The sequence below is a fragment of the Hippopotamus amphibius genome, chromosome 1, assembly GCF_030028045.1.
Source record: "Hippopotamus amphibius kiboko isolate mHipAmp2 chromosome 1, mHipAmp2.hap2, whole genome shotgun sequence".
Taxonomy (NCBI): domain Eukaryota; kingdom Metazoa; phylum Chordata; class Mammalia; order Artiodactyla; family Hippopotamidae; genus Hippopotamus; species Hippopotamus amphibius.
The window spans coordinates 142,755,760-142,778,057 of NC_080186.1; the positions used below are offsets into that span (position 1 = coordinate 142,755,760).

At 41.4% G+C, this 22,298-nt stretch overlaps 1 protein-coding gene across 2 annotated transcripts; it reads left to right on the forward strand.

The window, feature by feature from the left end:
- Positions 1-1,730: 1,730 nt before the first annotated feature.
- FAM200C (family with sequence similarity 200 member C) lies at positions 1,731-7,446 on the forward strand. 2 transcript variants are annotated; one of them, XM_057729741.1, is made up of 3 exons: positions 1,731-2,135; positions 2,967-3,044; positions 5,041-7,446. In XM_057729741.1, exon 3 carries the CDS (start codon positions 5,087-5,089, stop codon positions 6,869-6,871), a length of 1,785 nt encoding a protein of 594 aa, XP_057585724.1. In that variant the 5' UTR covers positions 1,731-2,135; positions 2,967-3,044; positions 5,041-5,086; the 3' UTR covers positions 6,872-7,446. The 2 variants fall into 2 exon arrangements, with proteins under 2 accessions (XP_057585724.1, XP_057585730.1); XM_057729747.1 differs by lacking the exon at positions 2,967-3,044.
- Positions 7,447-22,298: the final 14,852 nt, after the last annotated feature.

Here is a 22,298-nt window from a genome sequence, read left to right on the forward strand (position 1 = left end):
TCTGTGCATTTGAATTAGAAAATTTCAGGATGCTTTAACTCAAAAAAATGTGTCACCTACCATTGCTGGGCTTCTGTTCCCTCTAATGTGAAACCTAATTTACTCCAATTTTAGGAAGAATTTTATAATATCTGAAATCATGTCTTATTTCTGTTTCATTTTGGATAAAAGGTAACATCTAGAACATAACTCAAGATATGAGCTTTGATTTTATCATCTCAGTTATAGCTGCCTTTTGAGTGCTGGAACTATGTGCTGTAATTTTCATGTTATCTCCTCAGAAGAATTTCATGGGGTGAGTAATAGATGATATCCATATTTCACAGTAAGCATAAGGACTTAATGAGTCCAGGTAGCTTGCTCAAGTCCTAACAGTGAAAAGCACTGGGGTGGGGCCAGGACATAAACCCAAGTCTCTGAGTCCTTTCTCTAGCATTTAAGGCCCAGGTTTCTGGGCCAGCCTGGTTTTTTGTTTGTTTTTTTGGTTTTTATTGGTTGCGTTGGGTCTTTGTTGCTGCACACAGGCTTTCTGAGGTGGGGGGGAGGATACTCTTTGTTGCCATGCTGTGCGTGGGCTTCTCAATTCAGTGGCATCTCTTGTTGTGGAGCACTGGCTCTAGGCAGCCGGGCTTCAGTAGTTGTGGCACGTAGGCTCAACAGCTGTGGCCCACAGGCTCTAGAGTGTAGGCTCAGCAGTTGTGGCGCTTGGGCCCAGTTGCTCCGTGGGATGTGGGATCCTCCCAGCCCAGGGCTCCAACCCATGTCCCCTGCATTGGCAGGCAGATTCCTAACCACTGCGCAACCAGGGAAGCCCAGCAGGCAGATTCTTACCCACTGTGACACCAGGGAAGTCCCCAGCCTGGTCTTTTGCAGTTTATCTCATTGACAGAAACTTTAAGCAGGCTCTCAATCTTTTTATCAGTTTCACCCTCAATACCTAAAAATAAGGTATCTGTCCCACATTCTTTGACATTTCCCCCTCCCTCAGCCCTGTGGGATGCTTCTCACAAGACTGACTATACAACAATGAATAAAATGTGATTTCATTAAATACCCTCAAAATAGGAAAGAGGGCTATAGTTAGGTTTGTTTCTTCCAACATTTTCTCATTTCTACTTTAGGGTTCTTCTCTGAAATCTCTCTAATATGGGTTTATTTCTCTAAGTGTCTGCTGTTGAAAAGAATTTTAAATAAAATTAAAAATGGTTTCTCTAAGATGGAAGATGATTCCTAGCAAATTCATCCACATGCTGTAATTAATGGAAGGGGGGTGGGGGGCAACCTGCGTGGGCCAGAGGACACAAGTTCATCCTGCACCGTTAGTATCTCAATGGAGTTCACAGCGTGTCCCGTTTGCCTGAATGTTTCATTTGGAAGTAGAAGGAGCTTCTTTCTCTTCTTCCTCATTGATTCCACGTAGAAAATGGTTAATTATTGGAGGTTTAAAATCGACAAGCTCAAAGCCTGTCACGATATAACATTTTATTTCCAGTGCTCTGAATGTTAAAAAGTAGAACTATGTGAGCTTTACAGCGCCTTCCGTTCCTGAGATCCTACGATTCATCCTTTCTGGCGGACGCACTAAGCAATCAATGCCCAACCGCACGTACACCATCTGAACAGAGAACCAACGCGCGTGCTCCCTGCTCGAGCCGCCGGGGCCGGCAGCCGCTTGCCAGTGCGCCTGCGCGCCGGGACCCGCCTCGCCGGCTCTGCGGGCGGGAAGCTACCCGGAGAACCCGGATGGAACCCGGCGCGGCTGGAGCCGGGGATGCTGCGGGCGCTGCTGTCTTACCGCGCCCCGCAGGGTCCTGCTCGCGGGTCGGACCCGAGGAAACACCGCCTGGACTGGTTCCAGCGCCCGGAGGCTGGGCCCCGGCCTGAGCGGAGAGCGAACCAGAGCCTGAAATAGGCGCCTGAAAGAATCCCGAGCATCCCTTGGGCCTGCGCCTCTGGCTCGGAGACAGCGGGTGGAGACCGAGCAGAGTCTTCTTCCCGCGCCGCCGGCGTCCTTAGCTCGCCCGGGCCGCCTCCTAAACGCTCCGTCCTTGTAATACACCAACAGGTCCTACCAGTTACGAGCTGGTGCTGTTTACATACATGCTCATAATTAAACCTCCCAACAGCCCTGTAAGGTAGGTACCATTGTCATCCCCAGTTGAGAGATTGAAGCTTGGACAGGTCCCAGCCTCTAAGTGACAAAGCCAGGATCCCAGGCGTTTGCCTCTGGAGCATTTGCTCAGCTATTGCCTTCCCGTCTCTTCTTTCCTGGCTTTTGCTTTGAACAATGTAAAATGTAATGATTCAATCTTCTGCCTCCCTGGACACCCGCACCTACCATTGACGGGCATAGGTGGTGGCCAGGTACAAACTGGATCGTGTTTGGTTTGGAGTTTTAGGTTTACAACTGCACTTTGGTGTTGTCACTGCTGAAATGGATGCGTTAGCCTTCCCCAGGTATTTCTGTTATGTGAATGTTCACTTGTTACTGTTTTTCCTCTCAATTGTGATACTTCGTATCTACCTTTCATAAACTTGCAAAACATTTTACTCGATTACATCTGGTCTTTCATTCTGCATCTTCAGATAGCTTTCAACAAACTCTCAAAAGAATCATTGTAAAAACTAATTATACCTAAATAAGTTAACCTTTTTGTTAATTTTACTGTTTATTATGGAAAATTTCCATCATACATAGCGTGAGAATGGTGTAATGATATGTACCCATCATCCAGCTTCAGCAGTTACCAACTCACGGCCAGTCCTACTCTGTTTCCACCCAATTTCGTGTGTGTGCTGAAGTGCTGTATTTCAAAGGAAATCCCAGGCATCATTTCATTTGTAAATAAGTCTGTTTCTCTAATAAATGAAGACCTTTTTTTAACACAACCATACCATTATCACACCGTTTCAGTTAACAATAATTCCTTAATAAGGTGATGTTTTTTAATGTTTACATATTTTAGGATGTCGTGATTGCTAAATACCACAAAGGAGCAAGTAAAAATTGTGAGGTTCTAAAACACAAGAAAGTCTCTTGGGCGGTAAGTTCACCTTTGAGGATCTTGAAAATTCTTGCTACCTATTCTCCCTTTTTGAGGGGGGTGGAGAAGAATACTATAAATGAATTTTTCTAGAAATTCTTTTGTTCCAAATAGGTTAATCTTCAATCAAATTATACTCGAGTAGCATAGTCAGAGAGCAGAGGAATGGACTCTTGTCCTATAATGATTTCTAGTGAGAAATCATTAGAAGTAAAGCTTTTTCCTTCACTCCCTCTGTTCCCCAAACTATACATAACAGAATATAGAAAGATAAGCATTTTTTATGATCATGTCATAATTTTGTTATCAGTTAGGAGAGGTTCTAAACACAGCTGGCCATTGGCTTATCACTTGACAAAAGAAAGCTTAAGATCAACTCTGAACTTCAAATTGTCTTTACTGACTGGCAGACATCTTCCCATGTTAAACTGAATGATAACCTTATGGCAGATCAACTTACTAGTTACCTTTTACAACTAGTTATTCTTGGCAGAGTCTCTAGAAAGTTAGTGCTTTAAGTTAATATTCTTGGCTACTTATTGTGATTTTTTTTAATGGCCAAAGTAGGAATTTGGATTTAAAAGTTCCCTTGTTACATTAATTCAGCCACATTTTGTGGCATAGAACTTTGGAGACTTGGGGCATCACTTTTTTATGTAGGAGGTAGAATTGTTTTCTAAGGTATATTTGAGCCTACCTGTGGATTATACCTTTGCTCATCGCTCAGGAGGGAGAAAGAAAGGCATGTCTTTCTTTTTAGGTCCCTCAACTTTCATAGGAAGTTGTCATTAACTCAGAAAATGTAAATGCTTGTTAAAACAATTAGTTTTACTTAGCAACCTAGAATATCTATAAGCTAGGAACTGGCTTGAGAATATGTTTCATTCCTCTAAATCTGTCTATGTACTAGGATGTGTATCAGAATCAGCTGGACAACTTTATTTTAGACTCTTTTGTCCTACTTCTGGAGATGATGATTCATTAGTTTCTGAGGTGGTACAGGGACATGTACACTTTCAAAAGGCCTCCCAGTGATTGTGACAGGCATCTCTTGTTAGAGATTACTGGTCTAAGTACTATCCATAAGAATTATCTAAAATGCTTATTTAGGATACAGACTTAGGGTCCCTACTCTAGAGCTAGGCAATCAGGATACCTGGGGGTGGGGTCCAAGAATCTGTACTTTAGCAAGAGACTTAGTTGATTCCTCCATTTACTAAACTAGAGAACCACTGCCGCCTACATCCTGTCCTATTGTAATTAAGACTTTTCTTCTGTGAGAGAACTTTTTCTGAAGTTTCAGTAACAACAATAGTTGTATTTTGCCTGAGCAACTTGTTTTGCTTTTTTATATGGACAGTGTGAATCATGGACTGATAGCATGTATCCTGCTTCTATGTCAAGGGTGGCTTAGTCAGACCTGTTTGAAATTCTCTGCTTAAGTTTGGAGCCAGAGCCACTCAAGGATCAAACAGTTTTATAGACCTGTTTAATCCTTAACTATTAGAAAGAACTAACCAGGATGTCAAAATCTGCCCCTCAGAGTATTTAGTGAATTACTCCCTTCTGTATTCACTAGTTCATAACTGGGGGTGTGCATACATCCTTGGCATAAGGTGTAAGGAAGGGGTGGTAGTGAGATGCCTTTTCTGGGGATACAAAATGTACCAGATTTGTTTGGAACATACATCATTGAAAACAAATTAAGCCATAACTGCAGTTCACCAATAGAGAACTTATAGGGTACTCACAATTTGCATAAGCCCTAATCTCTAGTATATAATTTGCTGGCAAGACATTTATTCCACGGCTTTAGCCATGAGTTTGCTAGATTTAAGTTGGACTGCCATGCTGTCATGGCGTACTTTGAACTGACATGTTATAGGATATTTTCTGACAGGTACAAAGATGGCAGGATGGCATGTGATGTTGCTTTGTTTTAATTCAGTTAGCCACTGGTTTTTAATGTCTTGGTTATATTTTACGTCCAAAGCAGAAATCTGCAACATCTCTGGAATACTACGTGAGAATTTTGGGGTGCCATGTCGAAGAAACGCAAATGGGATGATGACTATGTTCGTTACTGGTTCACCTGTACGACAGAGGTTGATGGAACTCAGCGCCCACAGTGTGTACTGTGTAACTTGGTATTTTCAAATGCTGACCTCCGACCGTCAAAACTTTCTGACCATTTTAACAGACAGCATGGTGGTGTAGGTGGGCATGATCTCAATAGCCTGAAACATGTACCAGCACCATCTGATCAGAGTGAAACCCCGAAAACATTTGGAGCTGCATCTCAGGAGGATGCCTTACTACAGGCATCATATCAGTTTGCATATTTATGTGCCAAGGAAAAGAACCCACATACAATAGCTGAAAAATTAGTGAAACCATGTGCATTGGAAATAGCACAAATAGTTTTGGGACCAGATGCACAAAAGAAGCTTCAGCAGGTACCCTTATCAGATGATGTGATCCATTCTAGAATTGATGAAATGAGCCAGGATATCTTACAGCAAGTTCTAGAAGATATCAAAGCCAGTCCTCTTAAAGTGGGTATTCAGCTTGCTGAGACAACAGACATGAATGACTGCAGTCAGCTGATGGCATTTGTGCGATACATAAAAGAGAGAGAGATTACAGAAGAATTCCTGTTCTGTGAACCACTGCAGTTAACAATGAAGGGAAAAGATGTGTTCAATCTGTTCAGAGACTTCTTTTTGAAGCATAAGATAGCACTTGATGTATGTGGCTCTGTTTGTACTGACGGTGCCTCTTCTATGCTAGGAGAAAATTCAGAATTTGTTTCCTGTGTGAAAAAAGAGGTACCTCATATTGTGATCACACACTGTTTGTTGAACCCTCATGAACTTGTCACAAAGACATTGCCTACAAAACTAAGGGATGCTCTTTTTACTGTGGTGAGGGTAATAAACTTTATCAAAGGACGAGCTCCAAATCATCGCCTGTTCCAGGCCTTTTTTGAAGAAATTGGAATAGAGTATAGTGTCCTCCTTTTCCATACTGAAATGAGGTGGCTTTCCCGAGGCCAAATACTTACTCATATTTTTGAAATGTATGAAGAAATAAATCAATTTCTTCACCACCAAAGCAGCAATTTAGTTGATGGCTTTGAAAATAAAGAGTTTAAAATTCACCTAGCATACCTTGCAGATTTATTCAAACACCTAAATGAACTTAGTGCATCTATGCAGAGGACTGGGATGAACACAGTATCAGCTAGAGAGAAGCTGTCTGCTTTTGTTAGAAAGTTTCCATTTTGGCTAAAGCGAATTGAGAAAAGAAATTTTACCAACTTTCCTTTTCTTGAAGAAATTGTTGCTTCAGATAATGAAGCATTATGCATTGCAGCTGAAATAACACTACACCTGCAACAGTTGAGCAACTTCTTCCATGGATATTTCTCTGTTGGAGATATTGATGAAGCAAGTAAATGGATACTGGATCCATTTCTTTTTAATCTGGACTTTGTCGATGATGGTTATTTAATGAAAAATGATCTTGCTGAATTACGAGCTAGTGGCCAAATCCTAATGGAATTTGAAACAATGAAGCTTGAGGATTTCTGGTGTGTTCAATTCACAGTGTTTCCAAGCCTGGCAAAGACAGCTCTAGAAATCCTTATACCATTTGCAACTACATACCTTTGTGAGTTGGGATTTTCATCACTTTTGCACTTTAAAACAAAGTCCAGAAGCTGCTTGAATATGAGTGAGGACATCCGTGTGGCTATTTCAAAAAAAGTCCCTCGTTTCTCAGACATCATTGAACAAAAACTACAGCTACAGCAGAAGTCACTGTAAACTGATAGACTTTTTTAATGTATAATTTTTAATATATTCTTAATTCCATTGTAAAATTAAGCTGTAATTCTGTCTCTTTTATATTTATGATATACCAAATCCTATGTTTTAAAAGTTTAGCATTTTTAACTTTTAATTTTCATGTGAGACATGTGAAAATGTTTTGAGAATAATAAGAGCACAAGCAACAGAAAAGATTGTGCTGCTGATATATAGGATTCTTCTATCTGTTTAACCTTTTGATGTGATACATAAAAAACACACTTAAGCACTAGAATATCCAAGCTAAATAGTACAATAGGCTACAAATAGAGCCAAGAGGAAAAGAGAAGACCTCCCAGAACTTGCATCTCATGTTAAGAATAAAAGTCAAAGGATGAAATGACAGACTGAGTCCTCCCATGTCCTTGAGGGTTGTTTGGGGAGGTAATGAAATCAGAAGAGGATTATGAAATGTTATAGTGAGAGAAGGGATGATCCTAGTTAATATAAGATTTATTTTTAAGTGTATTTTTTAGAGTTAGTCTTACAATGTCCATTCCTCTAGTTCCTATGCTCTAAGTTCCGTGACATTAATAAACATCCTAATATCCTGTTAGTCACTCTTTGTCTTCTTTTAAATTACAGCCAGACTGCAAGTCATCAGGGCTGCTAAAGAGAAGATCCCAGAGTCCTATTCGAGAGATTCTAATTTAACTGGTCTGGGACAAGATCAGGGATCTTCAGTCCTCTCACCTCATCTTATTTTTTCTACCCTTATTTTTCCTTTACCCTAGTCACTTATTTTATACCTTATGCTATATGTATTTTTCTAAGATAGTTCAAGACTTTTGAATAGATCAGAATAGACATAATAAAGAAACTGACATGAAGTCACTGTACTAATTCAGGGCCACCAAAAAGTTCCCTGGGAATCTAAGTTAATATACTTTCCTGGATGATAATTTAGCTAGATTTATTTTTAAATGTAAATTAACATTTTTTTATTTCAAAATTTAATGTTTTATCCAAGTACTGTATGCTCAAGGCTGGAGAAGAAATGAGTCCTATAATGAAAAGCCACAGTCTCCCTACCTTAACCATTTCTGCTTTATCTTTCTATGGTCCCACGCCTATATCTAAGTACTATGTAATAGCAAATACATATGCCAGTTTTGATTTATAAAAGTTACATATTGACTCCTCTAGATAATAGGTAAGGACTGAATTTATAAAATATCCATCTCCTCTCCTACTACTTCCAATTTTTGCTATGATAGTACTAATTTTAGTTCCTCTATTGATTCTTCATAGCCCTTTGTTTGAGGATTTTTCCCTCTAGGAATTTATCACGTGGAAAAAAATCAAGGATGTCCACAAAGTTTATAAGGTAGGTAGTCACAGCACTTTTGGAAATTTTTTTTTAAACTTGAAGGGGAATGAAGTCCAACCATCAAATTTAGATGCCACTTGAGTACACAAATTGAAGTTTATGTTTCCTACACAAAACTAAATTTTATCACTATCCACCAGAATGCCTTTTTTCCTTTAAAAATATAGTTAGAAAATAGAAGTCCTAATTTTTCCTAGTATGATCTACCATCAAGAGTAGTGGGGAGAATTTCCAAAGCTAATACAGGAATGCATCTGAAGGAGTATGTAAGAAGCTTCATATGTATGCATATCTAAAGATGGGAAGGAATGGGATGGGGGCAAGGGTATGAATGAAGCTTGGGACCTAACAATACATTAGCAAGATTAGGGTGAAATGCCAAGAGCGAATGACCTGTGATAGCCAGTCTTTTGTTAGGGCCACTAGAATGTTCTCTTAGACTAAATTCACTAATTTCTGTTCTGAAACAAAAACCCAGAGGACACTTTAAAGGAAATGGCTAACAAAGTTTTTAATCCTTTTTCAAATTCTACAACAGTTCATTTTCCCCTAATCAAACGAAAGAGACTGCAGTGTCTGCTAAAATGAAGATGAAATTTAGGCTTTTTTTAATTTAAAAAGTCTCCCACAGTGGTACATATATTGGAACATATAAGTCCCATGTAAATGTGTTAGTTTCTTTTCCAAGGAAGAGATCATTGTTTTTCTTATATTTTCACAATACGAGGTCATTGATAAATTGCAAAAAGGAGTCAAGGCAGTATAAAGACATAATCTTTATGACCAGCAGGTGTCACTCTCAGTGCATGATTGGCTGAAAGCAAACATTCTCATTACAGGTTTTCCCAAATATTTGATTTTAAGTATCTCTAAAAGGGATTAGAGGCTCAAATTAAAAATGCCCCACTTGAGCCTCTGGTGGTGACAAAATTGGTGACAACTCTGATGGAGCCAATAACTACCAGACTGCAAGAAATCATTGAGAAACAGAGTGGGAAAGAGAAGATAAACAAGCCTTTTTGCCTAAAACTGACTTGAGCACTTGGACTTTTGACATCTTGGCTACTTTCCTAAGCCACTGAAAGCTGCTTGAAGTGGATGGATAGATCAGTGTTTTCAGACACAATCCAGAATCAAAACAAATAGATATATACTTTTAAAGGGTGAACTTTATATGTGAATTATATCTCAGTTTTTGTTTTTTTTTTTAAATAGGGCCTGGATATTTATAGTATAGAGTCTTTTGGCACTAAATTATACCAAAATATTGTAAACTTGGCTTTAATAGCTACCAAGCATTTAGAAAATTTTGAAGCTTTTGAAGGCTACCTTAATTTGAAGGGCTGTATAAGGTAATTGTTGAAATCATTGTATTTTGTACTTTATCTTATGAAAGTACCTTCAGAGAACCTAAGGTTATGTTCCTTCTGTTTTACAGTTTTGCTCCGAGTCTTACTCTAATACAGAAATGGATTCCAGCCCTGGCTCAGCTACTTACTAGCAGGTTAAACTCAATAGCCCTCAGCATACAGGAATCAAGAGGTCTGGCAGACCCATCATCTCTTACTTTGGCCTGCTCAGAGGTGATTCAGTCATTCACTTGCTTCTTTTAATAGCACCCTTATTTTTCTTTAAGGAACTTCCCTTATCCCACTGTCGGTCTGTATGGCCCCATCCTGTCTAATGAGAGTCAGTTCCAGAACTTTTGCTGGAATTAATGGGAAAGATGCTATACTTGCTAAACTAGCAGGATGTAAATCTGCAGCTTCCAGTGGTCAACTTTGCTGCCAGAGGGTGGAGCAAGAAAAGGAAAGAGATTCCTTATGACATTGCTTCCGCACCTAAATGCAGTCATACTGTTTTACTTTTCATTTATATGAGCTAATTCCCTCTATTGTGGTTGCCTGTCACATGCAACCAAGAGATTTACTTCATATACTTGGTTTCCAGTCTTACTTATTATGAATGGCTAATGGGAAAGTTTTGACTCCATTAATTTACTACGTGGTTTTAGACAGCTCTTACCTGTCCTGGGCCTCAGTTTTCTCCCCTATAAGATGAAACAGTTGGACAAGTTTTCCCTAAAGAACCTTTTCATTTTTTTCTACAGAGATCATATTTCATTTGCTTAATTTTGGAACTTTGGTGGTATGACATAGTAGACAGAAACTTTCCTAGATATAAACAGAAAAACAGACTTTTGTTGTTTTGTTTTGATTTTTTTTTTTTTTTTTTTTTTTTGCTAATGGCATCAGCTTGGTTTCCGAAGCAATCATAGTTCCTATGTATCATTTCCTTTCCTTCTACTAACAAAAGGTCTAACCTATAATTTTGGAGACTTTCACCCTTTATCCGGTTTACTTTTCTATTCTAGTACTGATATTTATGCAGATTTTCAGGAGACCTTTATCCCTAATATTTTATTATGAAAGGTCTCAAACATACCAAGAAGTTGGAAGAGTAATGCAGTGAACACCCATATGGCTATTTTCTAGATTCAAAAATTGTTAACATTTTGTTATAGGTATCTGTTTATATAAATGTATAGGTATCCATGTATCAAACAGGGTCCAGTAAGAACAGAAACTGTACCAATTTTTAAATAAAAAATCTACAGTGAAGAATCACTGACCAGGTATTAGAGAACTTGAAAGGCAAAAGGGGAAACTGAGGTGTCACAGAAACAGTAAATGCAGGAAACAGCTAGCATCACTAGGGCTAGATGAATAAGAAAAGAGGCTGGCATTATTAAAACGTGCAAGCTTGGATGAGGAATCCCTTGGAAGTGTCTCAGGAAGGGGCCTGCCTGACTGGTGTTACTGTCTCGGGAGCTCAGAAGTCTGAAGAACAGGTGCCAGCCTGCTGGTGCTGCTGTCTCTGAGCATGTACCATGAGGCTGACTCTGGAAGTGTAAAAACACTGAAAACTTAAACCCGTTGCTGCTCCTAAACTAACTCTCACTGCCAGGGTGAAGAACCACAGCAGAGATGATACTGTCAGCAGTAGGGAGCAAAAGAGGAAGGAGCACGTCCCTGGTCCTTCCTCCAGACTTCCGCTATGTCTCGTGCACCCCGTATCTGCAGAGCCTAACAGAAAAGCTAGGTGATAAAGAAATGTACTTTGTGAGGTCCCAGCCCCAGCATGGCAAAGCAGATTACAGGAAGTATAGTTGGGTGGGTTTGAAGCTGAAGGACAATAGCTTACTAACCAGCACAGCCTGTCTCTGGCTATTCATCCTTCTATCCAAAATTGAATTTCTATACAATAAACGTAGCTTTGTGGTAAACAGCTGCCCCTTCCACGACAGAAGGGATCTAATGTAATAATTCTGCCACCAAGTGCTCACAACAGGGGCTAAGCATTGGTCTCTGCTGTTGGCAGGTCAGGCACTCAGTGGGTCAGTCTTGGTGGAGGGGAGTCCATGTTGTTGAGCCTCCATCCTTGCCAATGTGGCCATTCTTGTACATGGGCCCATGGGACAATCATTAGGATGACTGGAGAAAGAGGCTCACTAATAGCTGCAAAGTACATCATCTTGTCCTCTTGATTACTGAGTTTCCTCTTTGTTAATTTAGGTTCAGCGAGGCCATCAAGAAGCCCTCAGGCCAAAGTCAGCTGTCACAGGAGACCCAAATATCCCAAGAATAGGCCTGCCTTAGTATCCCTGCCACTCTCAGTCACTTGCTGGGAGCAGCCCGTGGGAAGCATGAACCAGCCCAGGCGCAGTGGTGAGCGTCTGAGGGCAGCAGCTTGGGCTTCGGTTAATTGTGTTCCCTGTAGTTGTATGTCTGCAAGGTATATTCTCAAGGTTGCACAGAGGCCCTTGGTGAGCATTCTCCCAGAGCACAACTGTCTTCAATTCTCTGCCCGTTGTGAGAGGTCCATCCATACATCTCACCCCCAGACCTCCTTGTCACTTGCCTTCTAAGTCTTATCTTTCCAAGACCCTCACCATCCATCAAACCATGAGTAACTGCCCTTGGACACTAGAGGTTAGATCCTACTTCTAGATAGTGTTCAATGTAGACACAGTGGACAACCAAATGTACTGTTCCAAATTCTGCTCCCTGGGAAGATTTCCCCTGAGTAGGATCTTTCAGAGACATACCCGATTGGGGTTGTAATGCTGCAGGAGTTTTTGCAGCTGATACTAGCATATTGGGTGGAATAAACTGTAAACCAGACTTAAATTTCTTCCTCCTAGTCAGCTAGTCATAAGGAACTCCCCACGCAGCCAAAATTACGGACCGAGAAAAAGGAAGCTTTGCAGCAGGGGTAGCTGTCAAAAGAGTTGGGCCACCTACTCAGGCAACTTGCTTGTGCCTTCCAGACCTGCCTGACCTCTAGCCCTCAGGTACCATTTCCACCTCGTGAAACATGGCTACTGTGCACACTCCAGTTTATAGCTTGCTGGGTCACATAGCACCCAATCTCATGGTCAAGTGTTCACTTTTGACAGGACCTAGTAGCAAACTAAAAGCTATTGCCCAAAAGGAGAATGGTTACCTTCAAAATCCCAGAGGTCTGTGCTTCGACTCCCTTCATGAGACCCCATACAGAATCCCTATTTGCCACATTCAGGTGCCATTGGATCTGGTGGGTCTCAAATGGCAGAGTAGCTAGCACTACAGCACGGGCTTGCTGCAGAGCCTTTTGGTGCTCTGGTCTCCACTCAGAACTGGCAGTGCTGTGGGTCAGAGTGACACTCAAATGTAGTACATGTTGCCTCTAAAAGCCAAAAAGGCCCATCAAGCATTGTGCCTCTGTTGTAGTGGCAAGTGTTGTACTATAGAGCAACTTGTCTTTCACCTCGAGAGCACTACTGCAATATAGACAGCAGTATTGTATTACAATCATCAACCTTGTTAAGAAACGAGATCTTAATTATTCCCACCACAAAAAAGAAATGATAATTATGTGACGTGATAGAGGTGCTAACATCACTACAATGGCAATCATATTACAATTTATAAATGTATCAGATCAACATGTTGTACATCTTACATTTATATGTCAAGTTATATTTCAATTAAAAATATTTTTTGAAAGGAATGGACTGTTCCAACATGCTCCAGACCATTAACACATCAGAAACTTCACCAAGGTGGATGAGTGCCTGAGTTTTTATGAGGTTTATCGCCTACTCTCTGACTCACGTGCATTTTATAAGGCATCTAAAGTACTTGCTTCTACCTTCTTATCAGATCCCATCTGTATGTCATCAGTGAAGTGGACAAATTTGATGATCTGTGAAATGTCAAGATGATCAAAATCTCTGCAGATTAGATTATCACAGACATTAAGTTGAGGTAGCCCTAGGGCAGAAGAGTGAAGGTGATCTCTCGGTTCTGCAAGGTGAAAACAACCTGCTTGTGGTATTCAATGAAACTGATATAGAGGGGAAAAAAAGCATTTGCCGGATCACTAATGATATACGAGGTGTCAAGGGTTATGCCGAGTCTCTGTTGTAGGGGTACATATCTGGAACCGTAGCCACAATTGGAGTCATTATCTGTTAAGTTTACAGTAATCCATCGTCATTCTCCAGATCCAACAACCTTCTGCACAGGAAAAGCAGGTGAATTTAAATGTGATAGATATTAAGCCTATGATGGTGGCACTAATCTCTGCAATTTCCTCCAGGAATGTGGTGTTGACTTTGGTCACTACCCTGGTAGGGAAGGGAACTTCTAGGGACTTCTACTTGGCCCATTTTACCATAATAACCCTCACTCCGTGGATCAGAGAGCAAATCTGGGGACTCTGCTGGGAATTTAGTATATCTGTTCCAATTACACATTCAAGAACTAGAGATATAACCCCTGGGTTCACAGACCTACTAGGCTCTCTGTAATTTTAGCTTGGGTGAATACTCCATTCATTACCTGACCACCACCAGTTCTCACTTTGAATGGTGGACCGTCGTAGTATTTTGGTCCCAAGAATTAGCATCAATTCAGGGCCAGTGCCTATTATTCCATCCCTAAAAGATTTGAGATTTCCCTTTTTCATAATACTAAGTCACCTATTAAAGACTGCAGGTGTCTGGGGAAGCCTTGGAAGAAGTCTCTAGTATATACTTGTGGCAGTGTTGTGGAGTTCTTAAGGGAACTCAGCATGTCCTTCAATCACGGGGCTCTGGATCTGACAACTGGCTTAGGTCTGGAAACTGGAGGAGAGGCTATGACTCTCTCTGTAGTGATTTCAGTCAGATTTCTGGGCACCAGACCTAGTGTTTTTCCTGTTATACAGATCAAGCAATGTTTTAGTAAAATGCCTATCTATTTCATCCCTAGATCTACTGTACCATTTAGCTACTATATTAGTCAGGGTTCTCCAGAAGAACAGAATCAGTAGGATTGATTGATTGACTGATTATAAGGAATTGTCTCGCATAATTATGGAGGCTGGTAAGTCCAAAAGCTGCAGGGTGGGCCAGTAGGCCAGAGAGCCAGGAGAGCCAATACTGCAGTTCCAGTCCAAAGATAGCCATCTACAGAATTCTCTCTTGCTTGGGGTGGTCTTTTTGTTCTATTCAGGTTTCCAACTGACTGGATGAGGCCCACCCACATTTTGGAGGGCAATCCGCTTTACTCAAAGTCCACCACTTTAAATGTTCATCTCATCCAAAAACATCCTCACAGAAACATCCAGAAAAATGTTGGACCAAATATCTGGGCACCTGGTGATCCAGCCAAGTCAACACATAAAATTAACTATCAAAGCTACCATCAACAATCCCTGAGGGTCAAAACATTCTGATTTCCATTTTGTCTCCGCTGTGCATTAAGTACATCTGCCTTATCCCTCATGACTGAACACTGCCACATGGCCTTGGCTACTTCAGGATCCTATCGACCCCACTAAAATCAATGAATGCATCTCAGTGATAGCATCTTCTACCATCATACCAGCCCACAGAGATTTTCAAAGATATTGGTGGTCTCCTCACTAATGTATTGTTCAATATCTCAGGGAAGGAGTGTATGCCGGGCCCTTTTGAACCATAGAGTAGTAAGGGGTAGTAGGTGAGGGAAGTTTGAAGGTCACATATGATAAGTTTACCAACATTTCTATCTCCTTAAGTCTTTAAATTCCTTTCTCTACATTGTGCCAGGGAAGTTCTGGGATCTCAGACTCATTATATGTAGGTCACTGTTGAGTCCAAGTTATTCAAATAAGCAAATTCTTATATAAGCTAACATATTAAATCCAGAATCCCTGATAAGTACACCCATATCAGTAAATTTGGCCTGTTACATTCTGCCTTTTTTGGTGTAACACTTAGAATCCCATTCCCATATATATTCACCAGGTTTCTGCCTATATAAGTTAGAAAAATCTTGCAGTTCTTTTGGATTATAAATTCTTTCCTCCAGGTTCAGACTTTGTACTTGTTCCCTTGGAATATGCTGGATCTGACCCTACTTATGAGTCTAGTGGCAGCAAGGAGTAGTGGGGTAGGTCTCGAAGAGTATAGGCATCTCCTTGAAAGTCACCTGCCTCAGGTGAGGGTATTACAGGGACTTCAAGCAAAGGAAGCTTAATCTCAGACACAGAAGGTGAAGGCAGGGAAGGCTCAGAGTGACTTAGGGATTAATATTCTCAATTTCATCTGAATCCACGCAGATATCTTCATTCCAAGTCCTGGGGACACTTTCCCAATCCTCATCCTAACTTTCACTGGGAGACATAGGCTGTGAACTCATTTTACATTAAATTCTGCAACCTTCACAATTAAGTCTTGTGTCTGAATTTGCAGCTCTAACAGATTTGAGACACTTTTAGGGCTGCCATAGAACCTCTCTCGTTCTCTGACGGGGACTTGAGCTGAGACCTTACAGGGCTGAGTGTGTCGCTGTCTTTCTGTAAGCACTCCAGAGCCCTCAGAAGGAGGCATCCCGCCCACCGTCCTTGTTGTCGTCATTATTCCCAGCAGCCACTTGGTCCCCCAAGGTACTGCTTCAGGAAGTTCTTTATCACAATAATCTACAGCCAATAATTTGATTAATCAGGGCCACTCCATGCCATGAGTTACTAGCATCCCATTTCCATGACAAGGAGCTCAACACTGCATTCAAGCCTAAAGACAAACCCAAACACCTAAAAAAAGGGTCTGTCTCCTGAGACTCCTAGTTCCAATTTCTGTACCAGTCAAGGTTCAGTCAGGAGACACAAACTCCACCAGTTAGTTTTGCAGAGAAAATTTAATATAAAGAACTGTGAACCAGGTATTAGAGAACTGGAAAGGAATACTGTACAAACAAGGAAAGCAGTTACCATCCCTAGGGCTGGGAGAACAAGAAGAGCCCAGGATTAATAGAATTTAGAAGTTTGGATGAAGGGTCCCCTGGAGCTGGGCTAGAGATGGCATCTGCCTCCTGATACAGGTATGTCTGAAGAAGCATAACGAGGCTGGTGCTGAGATTGTAGAAAAAATGTAAACTTAAACCAGCTGCTCCTACAGGAAATAACTGTCATTCCCAGGGTGAGAAACTGCTGCTTGGGCCAGGCTGAGGGTAACAGGAAGCAAAACAGAAAGAAGCAAACTACTTGCGGCTCCTCTAGACTTCCAGTCCCCTTCTAGCACCCCTTAATTAGCAGACTAACAGAAGGCCCGCTGGCAAAGGAAAAATGTGATTTACAGTCCTGACATCACACAGCTGAGTTTGAAGCTAAGACTATAGCTTAATAATAAACTCTGTGTGTATGGGAGGGTGTTCATGTGTGTATGTGAGTGTTTATGCATTCGTGTGTGTTTTCTGAACCATTTTAAAGTTCCCAGCATCGTCTCTTCTCCCCTCCACACTTCAGCATGCATCTCCTAAGAATAAGGACATGATCCTATATAACCACAAAACACACTAGAAAATTAACAATTCCCTAACATTGTCTAATAATCAGACCATATTCAAAGGTCTTCAGATTGCCCCCAAAATATCTTTTATTCCTAATTTTTTGAACCACCTTTTAATATTCCCATGACATTAACATTTTGAAGAATGTTCCACTCTCTGAATTGACTGTTTTCTCCTGTGTCATTTAACTAGCTTTTCTATTCCCTATGCTTTCTGCTAATCAGAGGTTAGGTGTGAAGGTTTAATTATAGTCAGGTTAAAACCCTGGATGTATCATATAACGTCAGGTTTTATGTACTTGGTAATGCTAAATTTCCCTACTTGGTTAACAGAGTGACCACCAAATCTCTCCATTAGAAAGGTATGTTTTTCCCTTTGAGGTTTTTTAAGAGTGTGTTTCATTTTTAATATGTAAAACAGACATATGGTAAATTGAGACAGTACAGTGAAGGCTGTACCTTCCACCCTATCTCAGCTTCACAGTTCTCCTCCCAAGAGGCAGTCACAGCTACCAGGTTACATGTCTTTAAAGAATGGTTACACATAAATGTGTGTGTGCGTAACCTTTTTTCTTCATAAGCTGTAGCACATTAGACACTCTTGTATGCATTAATGTTTTAACTTTGTATCATACCCATAACAAGTGAATGAGACATGTATAGTTGTCTTCTGAGTACTATTTAAAGGAAATCTGTGGAAGTCTTTTAAAATATAAGATTTAGAGAAATTAGTCTCCTTACACTTCACAACAGCTAACAGATAAAAACATTTCTTTTCCAGGCACTAGCTAAATCTCATTGATGCAGTGTCATCAAGCCTCATTTCCTCCGTCTGGGATGTATGCTTTTCTTCTCAGCCAAAAGGCAGGGACAGACCCTACATTTCTCATATTCCCTCCCACAGTTATGCTGACAAAGATGGCAAAGCCTTGGCTTCTATACTCACTCATAGGCTACTTTCTCTAAGCTTGATTCTACAAAGCAGAAGCCTCTAGACCTTCTTAGCAGCGCCTCTCCCTCAAATCAAATGTCTGTTCATTTCTGATCCACATACTAAGTTGAGAAACCTCATCAAGAGGTTTTTGCATCAGACTCCAAAATGAAGTCTCTCCAACTGAAGCCTTTCAAGTTACATCTGGAAACTGGTTGGATCTTTTCTGGGTCATTTCCCGTTGAATGTAAGTGGTATCTATTTTGGTCTGACTTCATTTGCACTGGGTAGCTGGCTCAGGCCTTTAACTCTCCTGAAACCTAAGGCCAGAAGAACCTCTTAATACTCTCTTGTTCTTTTTTTCCTTCCCATGAAGACCACTCTGCTTGTTGACACCCTCTGCCCAGCTAAATATGGTCTAGAACAGCAGTTCCCAACCTTTTTGGCACCAAGGACCAGTTTCATGGAAGACAGTTTTTCCACGGACTTGGGGGGCAGGGGGGAGGTGGTTTCGGGATGATTCAAGCGCACTGCATTTATTGCGCATTTTATTTCTATTTTTATTACATCAGTTTCACCTCAGAACATCAGGCATTAGATCCTGGGGGCTGGGGACCCCTGGTCTAGAAGAAGGAACTTGTGCCTAGGTGAGATCTGAGCTCTCATTCCAGTTCTGCCCCTCGCTCACTGTGTAATCTTGGGAAGATGGCTTTGCTTCTGGGCCTCAGTTCCTTTGATTGTACAATGGGGAAAATACCTGTCCCAAACTTGGAAGACTGCAACAGACTGTGCTTTGAAAATGTTTTTTAAAAAAGAAAGTGTATAATTGTTGGGGGTTTATTAACTCCCTAAACTCTCTGCCATGTCCCCAGATCTGCCTAATCCATCAGAGCAAAGGAAGAATTTCTAAGAAGTGCAACACAGCATTTCCTTATTTTTATTTTATTGAGGGAAGGAGTATTGTAAGTAAAAGATTTCCATTGTTTTAAAAATCAACTTGTTCCAAAAGACGTAAGTGAAAAAATAAGTCTCTCTCTTACTGCTGTTTTCCAGTTCCTCTCTCCAGAGACAACTTCTGCTGTTACAATTTTTTTATATCCTCCTAGAGATAGATTGTGCTCATACATCCATATATGTCTGTTTTCCTCACCTCTTCTTGTTTTAATGTGAATGGCAGCAAACGATACACACTGTTCTGCTCCTTATTTTTCTCACTACACAATATGTCTTGGAGATAATTTCATAATAGTATCAATACATAGAGTTCTGCCTCTACATATAAATGTGTAATGATTTATTTAATTAGTCCCCTATTGCTTGGCATTCAGATAGCTTCCAGTCTTTTATTAGTTCAAACAAGATTGCAGTGGATATCCTTCTGCACACTTCCAAGATAAATTACTGGAAGTAGAACAGCTGTATTTAAAAATATATATATTTTTTAAGTTTTTATAAATCTGTAAAACTTTGCAGTTGAGCTATCATCTTGTTTCCTTCTAAGTAATATAATACACAGAACAGACAGCCTTCACTCCAGCATCACGATCTTTCCAGGGAAAGGCAGCAAGTCCCCTCTGTTAACAGCTGTCTCCCCATTGCTGCCACATCAGTAAGACCCCATCTGGAATGATCTCATTCTGGAGACTCACAGCTCCAAAGTCCCTTGTTGAAAGTAAGCACTGACAATTTGGATCTTGGCCGTTAGCTGTTTGGAATGATTCAACAATCGTTTTTAAATGCTCTTTCGTACCAAAACTGGAGAAAGGAAAGTTTGAAAAAGGCATACAGGAAGATTAGGAAAGCCTGCATTTTAATAATGCACATAAGTCAAAAGATCTTGGAATTTAGGCTTCCCTGGTGGTGCAGTGGTTAAGAATCTGCCTGCCAATGCAGGGGACACGGGCTCAATGCTTGGTCAGGGAAGATCCCACATGCCGCAGAGCAACTAAACCCATGTGCCACCACTACTGAGCCCACGTGCTGCAACTACTGAAGCCTGAGTGCCTAGAGCCTGTGCTCCACAAGAGAAGCCACCACACTGAGAAGCCCACGCACCGCAACAAAGAATAGCCCCCGCTTGCCACAACTAGAGAAAGCCTGTGTGCAGCAAGGAAGACTCAACACAGCCAAAAAGTATATAAATAAATAAATAAATAATAGTAATTAAGAGATCTTGGACTTTGTCTTGACTCCACAACTGACTATGAAGTCACTGAAGGTCTCTGGACCTCTTTGTCCTTGTGTGTGAAATGAAGACCACAGACCAAATTACTTCTCAGGACTCTTCCTCCTTTGAGATTCTGAAGACTCAGATGCCACGTTATGTTGGGGGCACTTGTCTTCCCAACCTCAACATATTCAAAAAGCAAGATATGTCACGAATTAGTACATAATTAATATTGAAATGGGTGGTACAACTGAGAAGATTTAGATAGTGGTACACTGGTAAACAGGCTGAGGTGGGAAAAAAGAGAGCCTTGATTTGCAGCACTTGAGATTTCCGTGGTGTCATTATTCTCACTGTGATGATTTCAAATGGCAGCATGACGTCACTAAACTCAAAGTTGGGAAGAGAGGCACAGAATTGGCTGCTGGCTCCAGAAAACCACCCATTACAGATTCAAAGCAAGCATCTTTTTCAGACTGTCCTGCGTTGAGAGGATTTCATGAAAGAGGAGATTTGAACCGGGCATTGAACGAAACTGCATTAGGACTCTTCCCATGGTAACTGACAGAAACCATCCGAACTAGCTTAAAGAGAGAATATAAGAATATGAATGCTTTAGCACATGTCTCTGAACAAAGGACTCTAATGATGTGATCACAGCGCTCTCCCTCCACCTCTCAGTTCTTCTTGAATCTGCTCCTACTTGTGTATCAATGTCATTGCCTCCTGCCAGAAGCAGGCTCTCTCTCCAAGTGGCAGGCTCCCTGCCCATGGCAGCCCAGGGCTCCGTACGTAGAGTTAACATTTCAAAAGAAAAGAGTGCCCTCTCATGGAGAACCCATGGAAAGACTGACTGTCTCTGCTTGGGTGGCTGACCAGCTCACATCCACTATCTGGGCTCTTAGCTGGGCATAGAAGGAAAGGGTATGCAGTTCAGATGCCCGGGCAGGCAGAGCACTCTTCCTCTACCACGCAAAACACATGAGAGTCATCCAATACAAATTCCCCAGAGGACAGAGGGATGCTGGGCAGATAAAAGCCACGCAGTTCTAGTAGACGTATGGGTAAGGTTTTGTGGAGGGGCAGAAGAGCAGGTAATAGTTTGAGGGAACTGCATAATGGGAGGTGCAGAAATGTAAAAGTTAAAGGTGCATTCAGGAGCCAGCAAGAAGACCACCCTAACCAAAGCAGGGCTACCCACGGGGCAGCAGTTCCCAAAAGAGGGCAATCTTGCCTTTCGCAGGACATCTGGCAATGTCTGGAGATATTTTTGGTTGTCACAGCTAGGGGCGGAGGCCTATCACCTAGAGGGCAGAGGCCAGAGGGAGAGACTAAACATCCGACAAGGCACAGGTCAGTCCCCACAAGGAAGACTCATCCAGCCCCAGGTGCACTAGTGCCAAGGCTGAAGAACACCATCACACAGGAAAAAAAGAAGTGTCTAGGAAGACGTCAGATCAGAGGGCTTTCAGTTGGTGAGGCTACAGAAAGGCTACGGAGTTGAGACGTTATCCTGTGACTGTTACACAGGGAGCAGTAGGCAGACGTTGAGAAAGCCTAACGTAGCTCTTGTACCCTCTGCTCCTTCTGCCTGACACCTTGCCCGCTCCTCCCCTGCCACCTCGGCACAGCTGGCCCTTTTTTATCCTTCTCAGCTCACCTTAAATGTTACCTACTTGAGCGATCCTCCAGCCCTCACTGTCCAAATACGTTCTCTTGCAGACTCCACATCATCATTCTCCCCACAGTTCCCTCTTCTTTCCCTTCATAACTCTTACCATGATTTTGAATTCTGTGTTTATCTGAGTGCTAGAAGAACAGCTGTCTTTGCATAAGCAGCACGGAGACAGAGATCTTGCGTATCTGCTCACAACTGTGACCCCCAACGTGAGCGTGCCTTGCCCACTGCAGTTGATTGATACTTAATCAATTGATTAATTCACTTGAAGGCTGGCTATCGGATCGAAGAGGGGCTGAGGGTAGGAGGTGGAATTGAAAGAGGGAAGAACAGCAGTCCTCTGGATTTCTTCCTTGCTTGTTCTGCTGTGCACTCACCTCCCTTCTCTGACGTCTGGCACTTATATTTCACAGCATGACATA

Excerpts from the sequence above, each read along its gene's own strand:
- FAM200C (XM_057729741.1), top strand. The coding sequence starts at position 5,087 with ATGTCGAAGAAACGCAAATGGGATGATGACTATGTTCGTTACTGGTTC.